Here is a 13396-nt window from a genome sequence, read left to right on the forward strand (position 1 = left end):
AAAGGCTGGGGGGTGGTTGGCCCCTGAGAGTGCCAACGTGGGATCCACAAGGCGGAAAAAAGAGACTTTAAAAAAATTCCCAGCTAACATCTAGGCTCATTTTTCCCTCCTTACATGCACATGTGAAAAGTTTAGAGATTCAAAAATTAACCACCCACTCTCTCCCCCTAGTAACTGTCAGAGATGCAAGGAGCACAGACACAATGGTTAAGAAGGAAAAGCTTTTTACTTGGCCAGAGTCAAGACAAGGCAAAGAAAAAACCATGCATCTCTAGAAATCCTTCCTCTTCCAACTGAGGGCGTCCCCATTCCCCTCCAGAATCTTTTCCCTGCATTGGGAAGTGGGGAGCGTTGGGAAGCCGAGCCGGCTCCAGGATCCATCCCTCTGAAGCTGCTCAGGCCAAGGCAAGGCTTGAGATCTGAGTTCCCAGTGCCCCCAAACCCCACCGGGTTTTTCCAAGAGTAAGTGCTAGGTTGGTTACTGCGTGAACTGCCGTTCGCCTGTGTCTTTTAAAAGTTCTCCAGCTAGATTTCAACAATTTAGGATAAAAACCTCCTGGCCTCTGTGACCTTCAGGCGGCTCCTCAGGCCTCGTGGGGCAGTTTGGTCAGGATCTCCACGCCCCCCGACGTGATGAGAACGGTGTGCTCGAACTGGGCGGACCTGAAACACACACAGCAGCCATGGGAAAGAGCGACACCCCTAGCTGTGGGGTCGGGGTACGGGGGAGAGGAGCAGCAGCCCATCAGGGCCAGGGCCGTTGATGGAAGCTTCCCTTCCCATAGAATTCAAAACCAATGGCACAGAAAGCAAACACCTTTGATTGTCCAGGGAGACCACAGTCCATGCATCCTCCAGGACTTTAAATTCGGGGGATCCCTCGGTGATGATTGGCTCTGTAAGAGGGAAAATATTTACTGCAGTGATCTAATCAGATTCTTGTCAAATATTGTTTCTGTTTCGGCTGATTATGAAAAAAGAGAATAAGGTGGTTCTCCTCCCCTCCCCGCAAGCGCTTCCCCCACGGGTTCATGTTGTCATCTCGCAAGGGCTGATAATTGATGTTGCTTACATAGTATACTACAAACTAAACAGTAGGAAGAGGAAACACCACCGCATTAAAAAATGTATGAAGTTGCCTAGTTCGTAATTTTTTTTTTAGAAAAAAGGGCATTTTAATCAAGCCTTAATTAGGACCCTGTGGATAATAACCACCCAAACACCAGTCCCTCTTATAAATACCAGTCAGTTTTTAAAAATATTTGAATTTTTAAAACATGCTCAAAATGTTCATTAATCAGCAAATAACAATTTTCTTATTTCACTCTAATTGCTTCTCCATTAAGTACCACAGTCAGAAATATGATGCCTCTGGGGTCTGAGGTGATTGGAATTTGGTGGTGACACCAACCACATGATCAGCCAGGAATGGGCAGCCAGAAAGGACATGCCACTTGCTGACAGAGAGCAAGGGACATAATCACTTCTAGTCACTGGGTGTTAAGGAAAACAAAACAAAACAAAACAAAACCCCAAAACCAAAACCAAAACCAAAAAAAAAAAAAAAAACCCCAAACCAAAACAAAAACAAAACAAAAAACCAAACACCACATTATGCTGGTAACAAAATTAGAGGTTGGACGGCTGCCGTCTCCTAAATGTGTCGGTAAGTATCTGATTTAGGAAGATGGGACTCGAGGATATTATTTAATCAGATTTGCTATGCATCTGAATTATTTCATTACACTGATTGGCTTTATTATTCCTTCACCGGACTGCCTGGCCTAGGCCAGCGCTGCTGCCTCCACCCAGGAGCCACCGCTCTCTAAAGGGGAACTTGGGCACTGACCTATAGTGAACGCCATTCCCTCCTCCATGAGTAGATCGCTGTCATTCGCTGCAAAACAAAATATATGCAGTAGGGGGAGTGGGAAATGGAGAGAAAGAGAATAGAATTAGAAGGACAGGACTGCTCAAAAACCTTGGTCATTTTACTTATTTTGTTTTAGGGTAGAAGGAAGGATGGAGAGATCTAGAATCTCTGGTAGTGGTGATGGTAGTGGCCACTGCCAAGGGGTTAAACACAGGGGTTCTGGGCCTTAGCCTCTGCATTTTCTTTGCTGGGGGTCAAGACCCCTGGGAAGGGTGCACCAAGGCCTAGCAGAGGCAGCCTGGGTGTTCCAGACACCTGTTGCGTTCCCCCCTCCACTGTCCCCTGGCCACTTGCTTCAAGGTCTCCTGGTTTCACTGGGTCCTAGGCCCTGCCCTCCTATCCCAAAGAGGAAGATATCTTGGGGAACTGATACGAAGGGAAGGCAGCCACTTAGTGTGCAGATTGGAGCAGGAGGCTAGGACAGGGCAGGTAACCCTGCAATAACTCCAAGTGTTGGGGCAGGGTGGGGTACACGCCTGAGATGCTCTGTCTGCACTCCTGCCCGGACCTCCTCTGAGCTGCCTGGGGCGGGGGGAGGGGGGACTCTCTGGTGCAAAAGGAATTCTGACCTGCTGGGTCTACGGAGATCTTCCGGGTAATGGGTTCCAGGCGGTATTCCCTCCAGGGACTGCTCCCACCCCAAGCACACAGGTCAAGGCCCAACTTTCCTTTGGTCCTTGTCCAGGTGTGCAGCTCCCCTGGGGGCCACTCTATAGAACCGCCTCCTACCCACACCCAAATCCTCCCACTGCTCTGGCCCACCCTTGTGTTCTCACTGTAGGGTGCACACCCAGGCAGTGAAAAGAGGAGGCTCTGGGGAAGGAACACAAGGGTGGGTATAATCTAGAAATCACTAAAGAGTACATGCTGCTAAATAGATCAGCTGTCAACGCTGTGTAGGATGTAATGAAGTTTAACCACAACAGTCAGCGGTTAGAGAAGGGGGTAGGAAAAGAAAAACAGAAAACAGTCGTATGTGCATGCTGCTGGGACATTGATGCAGTGGCATTTTGTTTTCAGTAACTTTCTAGGCAAATATCCCTTGTGCCTTCTAGCCATCACCTTTTGTGGGAAGACAAAAAGCAAGATAAACCTTTCTTTGAGACTGAAACTGCTGGGCTCTAATCCAATAACATTGTAATGTGCTGGTTACAATTAAGTAACCCCCCCCCACCCCCCGCACTACACATACACATGCATACACACCAAAGGATGATAATAGGCATTCAAAGTTAGAGGAGCCTCAGGAACAAAACTGCCTTTTCCAGATTCCATTCAATCACTTTCTTACCATGATGCCAAATTTCTGGATGTCCATGAAAGTAAGATCCTATCCCATGTCCCACAAAATGTGGACAGACTTGCAAACCATTCTGATGAGTTATGTGGCTTTAAAAGTGACCAAACAAAATATTTAATTAAATTAGGTAAGTTTTTAATGCATACTTAAAGTCACTTTAAAATAGCCCCTGAAAGAGAAAAAATCAGTTATATTTAGAGTCAGATGATAATATTACTGTTTTCATTATTCTGGAATAATTAAAATTGTTGCCATTGCATGTAATGACTCCCTTTGGATAAATTAAGAAAAAAGGTATGTATCTAACATAGTAGTTTGTTTCATTTACCTTAGTACAGCATTCAAACAAGGCCACTTTTAGATAACAAATGAGTGTTACCTCATATACAGATCGATATACATAACCAAAATACATGTGTATAGAATGCAGGGAATAAAAACTTGCCTTGTTTGTATGAGGTTTCGCCAAAGACTGTGCAAGTTAATACTAATTTGAGAACCAAACAGAGAAACAAAAATCCAATCTAGAAATGTGACTTCCTACTTTTATAGTTCCCTTATTTTGGACTATTTCAAAACATTATACATCTTAGAAACAGAAACACTCATACAAAAGGTCAAACCTGCTTTGTCAATATTCTTAAAATACTCCAAAACTTTGTGATCATTGGGATTTCCATGCAAGACCTGTATCATTAACAAAATTCACACAGAATGTTTTTTAATCACTGTGATGCTTAAGAGAAGCTAGTATTGTGATTCCTAACTCTTAATGCTTTATTAGTTATTTCTACATGCAAATGTACTGAGTTCCATCTATTCCACATAAATGAAATGTGGCAAATAGAATCCAACCCTAAAATCTTCACCTGTAAAGTTAAGAAGTTGTTTTTGAAATCAGGTGAACATATTCATTTCTAGGAGTACCACAAAGATAAGAACATATATACCATTAACAATTTATATTTCCACATGGATAAGGGGCACAGTGCCCTAACCCTAACCATAACAATAAATCAGGATTTATAGGACTCCTATTTAAATTTTTACCAAAATCAAAGTTTTCAGATCTCAAACTAGAATTTCCAACAGACCCCAGGTTCAATTTAACATGAACTCAAAGGCAGCATCTCTATGAGCATTCATGTCAATAGGTATCACTGAATACGTTTAAGTTGCATCTCCAGACCTGTAAGATATCTTCCCTTGGACCAGGATGTCACTACAAATAGCAGGTGGACAGCCTCTCATTCAGAATTAATTTCCATGTAACCGACAGTGCAGAAATAGGTAAGCTAAGCATGTGTTGACGACAGGAATAATAAGTCAACATTTTTATCTCTTAAAGTTGTACCTTATGGTTATAGTTATTTCTATGTGCTTTTGCTCTTTGGGCAGGAGGTACAAAAACTTTTCCAAGGTGTTTCCATTTGTACCACACAATTTCTGAATAAAAACTGAGGAGTGGATAGAGGGTGGAAGAGAGACTGAGACAAAACAATAATGATCAAGACTTTTTTTTTTTTTACAAGAATGGGTTATACTTAAACCTGTAAATTATGTGACTTCAATCCCAACAGACCTCAATGATTCTAAGAACACTCAGTGTAAACTGTTCTATTTTATTTTCTAAACAAAACAAAACAAAACCCTAAAAAAAAACCCCTGGGATCTAACTGATTGGTAGGCATCACGGCTACATCTTAAATGTGTGTTACAATGGCAATCTTCGTTTTAATTTCTGATGAAAGGAGAGGAAGAAAACCCACTCTGAAAAAACACTTGGGTTCCCTCTGCCATCATCCCTCTCATTCCTCTTCATAAAAAAAGCTGGGCAATTACAAGGTGGCTAAAGGTATTTGAGTGCATTCTCCTACAACAATTTGTTGCCTGGATCCTGCTGGAACTTATGGTCATAGGAGTATCATAGAATGTATGTGTCATGAATGCAAAGGTCAGGATTTCACAGCCGGGTGGAAAGAAGAAAAGAACCGGACAAATTTCACTCAGCTCCTTGGCTAAGCACCCATCTCAATGCTTGATTCCCAGAAGCTAAGTATATACTTCTATCTGCTTTTTCAGGGTATTTTCCTTTTGGATTTGTAGTGAGCTTTTCAACACATACTTACTGGGACTAAATGCCATTAAATCTCATTAATGTCCCTAATTACTACTTAAAATAATGCTCCTTCTACTACTTTGGAATATATGGGAAACACAAGATTATCTACCTGATTCTAGGGTCCAAATCTAATTTCATGGAGATAATCCAAGGGACCTGTAATAGCAGGTCCCGCTCTAACAGGAAAGCAAGTAGTGGTAACCCTGACTGCGGCATGGGAAGGTGGAGCATGTGTGCTTTTCTTAACTGGTGTGTTGAGGAAAATGGAAACAGCTGGACGGGCAGGGGTGCCCAAGAAATGCCTCCGTTGCGCCCCAACACCAGCCATTACAGGGCCTTGACCATTTCTGAGCACAAGGGTCTTCTTGTCCTGGACATTCCACTCATGAGATCTGCCTTCTTTCTGCTGAAATCTACTGAAAAGAATTCTCCTGGCATTAGCTGTTTTGTTCTGATTTTCCCTAACTAAAAATCCTCTCAGGCAGTACATTTACCTATGAGCCTGAGCACGTTTATGACTTGAAGTCCTTCATAGGGACTATTTGGGGTGAGAGAAGAGGGGAAAGGAAGAAGGAAGTGTATAAACCTAGTCTATGAACTTACTTTCAAATTATACTATTATCATAGTTCATGTTTCAGTTACAGTTTATAGTTGAAAGAGAAATCTCTCTTAAGGAATTTCATCTTGTGACTGTTTTCTTCAGTTTAATTCCCTTTCATGAGGTAGTTTTCCTCAATTGAAGTATTGTCTGGAGAAATTAAAACTCTTAATACATTTCAGCTACATTTTATGACTAAGGATACATTCGCCAAGAGGGCAGAGGAGTACTATATTTAAGTGCATGCTCTTCTAAAGAAGTAAAATGCACACGGAAATAGTTTTATCACCATTTCTACGTGAATCCTACAAACAGCACCAATTTCCAAACAGTCGTATCTCTGATTAAATGGCACCTGATCTTCCAAGTTACAGAATTTTACTTTAGTCTTTCCAGATTTTTATTTTAAGCAGTAAGCTTTGAATGAAGGAATGCACAAGTCCAAGGATTCCCTCTAATGACAAGTAATGTTTAAGTACAATTAGTAATATTTTTGAAAGCCAACAACCGTTTTCCAAAAGAGCGGTACACGTTTATGTCTCAAGCTGGATCACAAATTACTGTATTTTTCTTACAATAGTGCCGAACTTTTATTTGAGGTTTTCTGTTTCCGAAAAGCAGACATGATGGATTGAAATAAAAGATAATTTATTGCAGTGCTTACTTTCGTGTGCAGAGGGAAGCAGTGTAATTGTAATTTACAGTAGCTGTCAAGAAAAATCCATCACGGATGACATTAAAATGACTTATTTTGCCTGAGCCACTTATTGTTTAAATGTGCATAATCTAATAGAAAGAGATTATTTTTAAAAATCTGCTTTATATTCTTCTAAATTAATATCAAAACATATACTTATGAATTAAACATTAAAAACCATTTATTGATACTTTCATCATGACATTTACAACTGTAAGTTTAAATTATTTTTGATTGAACTGTCACATATTTGGGATGCGTGAATCTACACATTCACAGTATTCTCATACGCATGGATCATATCATCTAGAGATAATTACAAATACACGGATTTAGAAATAATTTAAAGCAAATGGAGGTGCAGGGAGTATGGTAACACTGTAGCCCAAACATCACTAGCCATCCCTCATGAAGCACAAGGGCACAGAGAGAACTCTTTTCATTAAACTATTTTAGCCAGTGCTTCTCCAGAGATATCATCCCATCCTTACAGCCTTCAGAGAATTTCAAAATTTCCCATAAAGATCACTCGGTTTTTGGTGACGTACTACTCATAAAAGATGCTTGCATGTTCTTTTCATGGTGTATCAGGAGAAGGAATTTGTGCGAAAGATGGTAAATATCTTAAAATAAGTAAGGCTGGTTGAAAGATGCTTGTAAACCTTCGGTCTGTAATGATTCCAAGTACTTTTGGCTTAAAGGTGGAGATTGTTTATTTACTCCCTTGAGATCTTGCCTGAATAAGAAAAGGCGAAATAACAGAGGTCCAGAAACACTGCCTTAACACGCCAGAACAAACATTTGTTAGTCCCCAGTGGCAGACACAAACCATCTAAACAACAAAATGTATCAGGGTAAAAGTAAAAAGTTCATTGTCTATTATTTTTCACGTAGTTTTTGTAAGTGTAGTTGTTGAGACTGATCTGGTTTTCAAAGGAGCTTGTACATGCAAATTCATCCTCTGCAAAAACTGACCTTTGCGTCCAGATAGCTAAAATCCAATGTCACTTTCAATTCTACTCTTCCTCTTCTTCTTCTTCTTTTTATGTAGCTAGAATTAATGTAGTGAATATGTAATGAAATGCATTATCCTGCATGGAGATTTATCAGATTTTCCGACTGAATGCTACGCTTTGCGAGTACTAGCTGGAGTTCACCTGCATGTTGGTGTGGCGTGTGGCTCTTTTTTGTAAAGAGTTAAGTCGTACACAAAAAAAGGGAACAAAGGTCAGCACCCAGCCGCCACTTGAATGTGAGATTTTTCTTTTTATTCCCCTTGATGTATACTAGGCTCTGTGTTATTAGTCTTAATGATGGAAAATTGTAGTGTTGATACAAATCTTTTTTTCAAAGTAGTAGGCGGGAGCTCCATTTGTTAGTAAGTTTTTTTGTGACTAAAAGCCACGGACAGTACATTTATGTAGCAGTAAAAGGCCTAGATGCTCTTTCCATAGCAGAGCTAATTATTCCTACTGTGACCTTACTGATCTAGCCTGTTCCTAGCACATCTCATCTGCACGCCTGTTCCTCTGTGTAGATGGTGTCAGAGAATATGAAAAACCCTATAATGAAACCATTTTCATGATGGAGAAAGGCTACTGGAGTTGCACTTGCTACAAAGAGGCTCAATTATATGAGTAATTGTGATAATTTTCTACATTCATAGCCTTCAATGGGGAAAAAAGAATGAGAGCCACAAAGGAAAATTACTTTAACAAGAAAGTACAGAGAGTAAAAATGGAAGAAGAGACAAAAAGGGGAAAAAATAACCAGAAAAAAAGTTTAAAAAATAGATCTGGAGGGAGGAATAGCGAGACAGGGAGAACAACAGAAATGCTCAAAAGCCCATGTGCAGCTGTGTTGCACAATTAAATTGAATTTTTTTTTCTGCAGTTGATGAATGTGACTACTGCAAATGTGCCTCTGTAGTTAGCTATCATTTGTTGTTCCGTGACAGGAAAAGGATAATTACCTCTCAGAGAGAATCAAAGGCTGACATGCCCTTTAGACACAGCCATGAATGCAGAGCTCGATAGAATGCTTGAATAAGAATCTAGTGTTCTCTGCCCCCTTCTACTGAAGAATAAATTTTGTTAAAATGCTAGAGCACCACCAGTAAATTTGTTGAACCCTAGGTGTTCAAAAATATGAGATACATCTATCGACTCATCCCATTTGCAAAAATAAAACTGCATTTTGAATTCATTTCTATTATATTCATGGACAGTAAGATAGTGAGATATGCATTAAATTTCTTTTCCCAGTAGGGGTCTGATTCAACATTTCCTATGAAAGAACAGAGAGACACTATCCTTTTTTCCCAGGCTAGTTAGCCTATAATTTAAAACTGTCAAAAACACAATTTTGCTCGAAGTCTTCAATAAAAGCTTCTCAGATATAACCCAAAGAGATTTTACTAAAGTTTGATTCAGACATTGTTACAATATTTTTAAAGCCATAAATACATTTAACTGATATTTTATTGCCTTTTTTCTTAAAGTATTTGAGGGCTTACGAAGAAAAAAGGCAGCATCTTTTCAAGGTGACTACGCCTTCCATCCTTTAGACAAACGGGAAGTGTTCAATGGTTCATATTAATGAGAACAGTGCTTTAAAAGGTACTGATGTGATCATCTTTAACAAAATGTATTACTTTTAGATGAAAACACATATTCCGTATGTCTACTTCAAAACAGTTATGGGGGAAAAAGATCTAAACGTAGGTAACAGATTATAGGGAAAAGTCTTGAATTCAGAAAATGCACATATACTCACAAAGCACGCATAGAATACCGTTTGGAAAATAAACAATGGTGTACAGGAAAACTGAACCGGACGAGAAAAGGACATTAGCTTACCCTTTTAGCCTGTTTGCAAATCCACTGATCTGAAAGGTAAGGCTTGCTCGAGCTAATGCTTTTTACCTTTGTATCACAAGAATATGTTTCATCTCATTCCTTTATAAAATTTAGCTTTTCTCCTGTTTCGTTACCCAAGAGTTGGGATGTTTACCCCCTTAGGTACTTTTTTCCATATTTGGTATGATTTTGAGTAAAGGAACACTACAGACTAATATGTCGAGCTAAAACTAAAGCAGTCGTATAAATATTGCTTGCTGCTCTTATAAGTTTCCCGCTGACCTGAGTATAATTCACTGTTTTAAAATCTTTCTTTTTTTTTTTTTTTTAAACCCAGGGAACAACACTGCAGCTTGGCAGTCCACATACTGATATCAGACTGAAATGATGGTTCTGAATCATAAAACATGTCATCAACTTTATACCAAGCCACCAATAACCTTTGTACCATTTGCCAACCCTCCCTTTACTTGTCAGTGTAAGGCTTACCTGATTGTGTTTCCAATTACAGAGAAGGGAGCCCCCGCTCTGCAAGCTGCAATTGCTTCGTCTCTACACCTCCTGGCAACCTCCACTAACTTTTTACCACATTCGTCCACATTGCCCACCAAAAATGTTTCAGAGGTATCTCCATGGTAGCCATTGTAATAGACCTAAACACAGGCAAACATTTTAAAATATGTTCTCATTTGTAAATGTACTCTCCTAAAGTATATATTGTGCTCATCTATGCATTTAGTAGATTCATATATTTCACCCTTCCAGAATTACTCTCAAGTTTCCCTACCAAAAAAAAAAAAAAAAAAAAAGGGACATGCTAAAGCCTCACAGAAATTTTTAAAAAAGAAGCCATACAACAATATTACAAAATTTAAAAATAAATATGGAATGGTAGGGCTATTTCAATAGCATTATGATTAGCAATGCTATTAAAATGTTTTGATACCTCATTTTGTTTCTGAGAAGACAAAACTACATATGCATAATTTACTGACCAAAGACACTGACCCATAATTACTATAATAGGTCTAAAGAACCCAGAAGTATTTAACCTAGTGAGAAGTTTCTTCAGTGTCATGGAGATATATGATCTTTTATTTACCATTTCTATACTTGGAAGTGATAGATAAGAAGAAATAAAATAGACTTGTCAGTATTAGACATAGGAGAATTTAGTTCTAAGAATTGAAGTGGCTTGATATGAGAATGAAATATGCTATGGAAAAGTCCTATCTGGAAGTGAAACCTTAATCAAATGTTCCAGATAGCAGAATGTTAACAGAAAACACTATACATGGGTTTTAAAGGATTAAACGATAACAAAATAGACTTAAGGATAAAATTACAGAAAAAACAATTTTATCAGTTGTCAATGATTCATAGGATCTTGAAAAATACCAGATTTGTTATAAAAATCAATAATAACAAACACTATAATAAACAGAGAAGGTAGAGGAGACTGGTTGAAAGCTGATCCTTAGACATAGCATGGCATTTGCTATTTTGCATAAATTTGACCTATGTAATTATTTTTCACATTTCTCTTTCTCATGAAGTAGAATGCAGAAACTTATAAAAAAGATGTTTATCTGAGCTTCCTGACTGTTTTAATACTGATTTAATGTCTTAAATCTGTATACTATTCTGCATTAAAAAATACTATCCTCTGTAAGGGAAGCAGGAAAAGTCTTTACTATGTCTTGGGTTTCTAAGTTAGAAAACTGAGGCATACACAAGTAACTTGTCTCAGGTTAGTGGTGGAATACAGAGGTAGATCCAGATTAATATGATGGGTTATTGGCTTCTAATCAAATGTTTTCTCTACTATGTCAAATGACCTTAACTCCTTGCAATAGAATTTTATACATTTATTCCCATTTGCAATCCAAGAAAGTACAAGTTTGATTTTATGCACAAATATATAACAGTTGCCAATACAAGAGTAATAATCACTTTACAAAATGCATAGGGGCACCTGGGTGGCTCAGTCCGTCAAGCCTCTGACTTTGGCTCAGGTCATGACCTCGCGGTTCGTGAGTTCGAGCCCTGCATCAGCCTGCATCGGACTCTGTGCTGACAGCTCAGAGGCTGGAGCCTACCTCAGACTCTGTGCTCCCTCTCTCTCTGCCCCTCCCCTGCTTGCACTCTGTGTTTCTCTCTCTCAAAACTAAACATTAAAAAAATTTTTTAATGTATTAACTCAGTGTTTTATAACTGTTATTTAAGTAAAAATATTTTTAAAAATCTTTATTTGCCTTTGTATAATTCTTTTGGCTAGCTTTCAAAATGACTACTTAGAAAACTCAATATATATGGAAATAACGATACTTTTGAAAGTCTGTGGCAGTTATCTATAATTAGGATTTGTGTTCACAAAGTATTCTTGTTTTGTACTTCATTTATTAAACAAATATTTATTGAGCAACTACTCTGGATATCTCATTGTCTATTTTTTAACATTCAACTTTCAAGGGGGAAAGACGCCTGTTTTCCTGTGATGTATATACTACATGGAAACAATTATAAAACACATAATGAGTATTTTCTGATAAAGTATAAGGATCTAATAATGGAGTCTTTCACTTAATAAAAGATCTCATAAGAAATATAATTTGTGGGGAAGGGTAAAGAAAAAGAAATATAATTTGTTAAGATACCTACCTGTATGCTTCCTGACTCCTCCATATTTCTAGGCACCTGAAATATTTCACTTTGCTTTATTAGTTTTGCAACTGTGAAATATTTGAATGTTAAAATTGGAATTGTTTATTAAAAGTCTTCAGGAAAACAGAAAAGGCATGGAATATTCTCTTTGGATGAACTGGAAGCAGCAGGAAAGAGTGTGCTGGTTTCATTCAAAGCAGCAATATTTTATTAGGGGGTGATTAGGTGAGATGATAAATGTAAAACCCCTAAATCAGTTACAATTCAAAAGAAAAGCATATCATGAAAAATACTTTATTTCAGGTATACTTCATAAAATATCTCCCTCTACATGATTCTGAGTTGGAAAGATAAACCAACTGAATCTATGTGGAGCAAATGTTCAAGTATTCTAAGTAGGACAAAATGATATATGAAAAAGTATCAGCAATAAAAGAATCCCTGACTATATTATCATACAAACTGATAGGAAGACAAGAGGGTGAGTTAATTTAAACAACTAAAAATTTGACCAAACCCAACGGTTGGATGCCAATTTCTACCTCATTCCCACGCTTACCTGTCTTCATGGTCTGGATAGACAAATAACTATTATTAAAAATATTTCCTCATTAATAGAAGCTATACTCCTTGAATGTTGTCTGTCTCAACAAGTTCTCATCAGATGATTAAATTTTATTTATTCATTTAAAAATAATTTATTAATCATCAGATGTATAGAATTTATCTCCAATCTACATAATCCAAAGGAACTGCTACAAAATTTTTTAGTAAAATGAACTGCCAAGGCACAAATCATCCAAGTCTGAGAATAGTGAGAGGTTGAGGGAATTAGTAAAGGTTAGAGCTTGTACAATTCTAAGTTTCCATGTGAAATCACTTTGGGTTGTTACTTAAAAGAAAGGCTGTTAACCATTTGGTAAAAACTTAGGTTCAGTGAGAAAACCACTCTGTTTGTATGTTCCAAGTTCAAGGCTCTCTACACCCTCTATACCAGAAATGGAACACGACGTTACCTTCAGGGATTTTAATAAATCTAAGGAACACTGCTAGCAAAAGAGTTGCTGTCCAAATAGACTGACACACACAGGCCAATGTAGCCCCTAATGACAGAGTAAGATAATGACAGGCCCCACTCAAAATCAGCAGGAAGAGGAAGATCAATCTTGGCAGAGTGAAGGAAAAATGCTGGCTTTCTTCGCGTTAGCTCATCTCATACATAT

General features: G+C 38.2%; 1 protein-coding gene across 2 annotated transcripts in view; it reads right to left on the minus strand.

Moving 5' to 3' along the window:
• Nucleotides 1-207: 207 nt before the first annotated feature.
• The window catches only part of METAP1D (methionyl aminopeptidase type 1D, mitochondrial), an 86987-nt gene continuing 73798 nt past the window's right edge, over nt 208-13396 (minus strand). Inside the window, exons 6-10 of one of the 2 annotated variants that reach the window (XM_058714070.1) lie at nt 9999-10162; nt 3225-3322; nt 1850-1897; nt 818-896; nt 208-663 (exon numbers count right to left, since the gene is read on the minus strand). In XM_058714070.1, coding sequence (XP_058570053.1) covers nt 585-663; nt 818-896; nt 1850-1897; nt 3225-3322; nt 9999-10162 — 468 coding nt within the window. In that variant the 3' untranslated portion in view covers nt 208-584. Of the gene's footprint in view, nt 664-817; nt 897-1849; nt 1898-3224; nt 3323-6585; nt 7388-9998; nt 10163-13396 lie in introns of those variants that run through there. The other variant, XM_058714077.1, reaches the window with a different exon arrangement.

This window comes from Neofelis nebulosa, chromosome 2, assembly GCF_028018385.1.
Source record: "Neofelis nebulosa isolate mNeoNeb1 chromosome 2, mNeoNeb1.pri, whole genome shotgun sequence".
Taxonomy (NCBI): domain Eukaryota; kingdom Metazoa; phylum Chordata; class Mammalia; order Carnivora; family Felidae; genus Neofelis; species Neofelis nebulosa.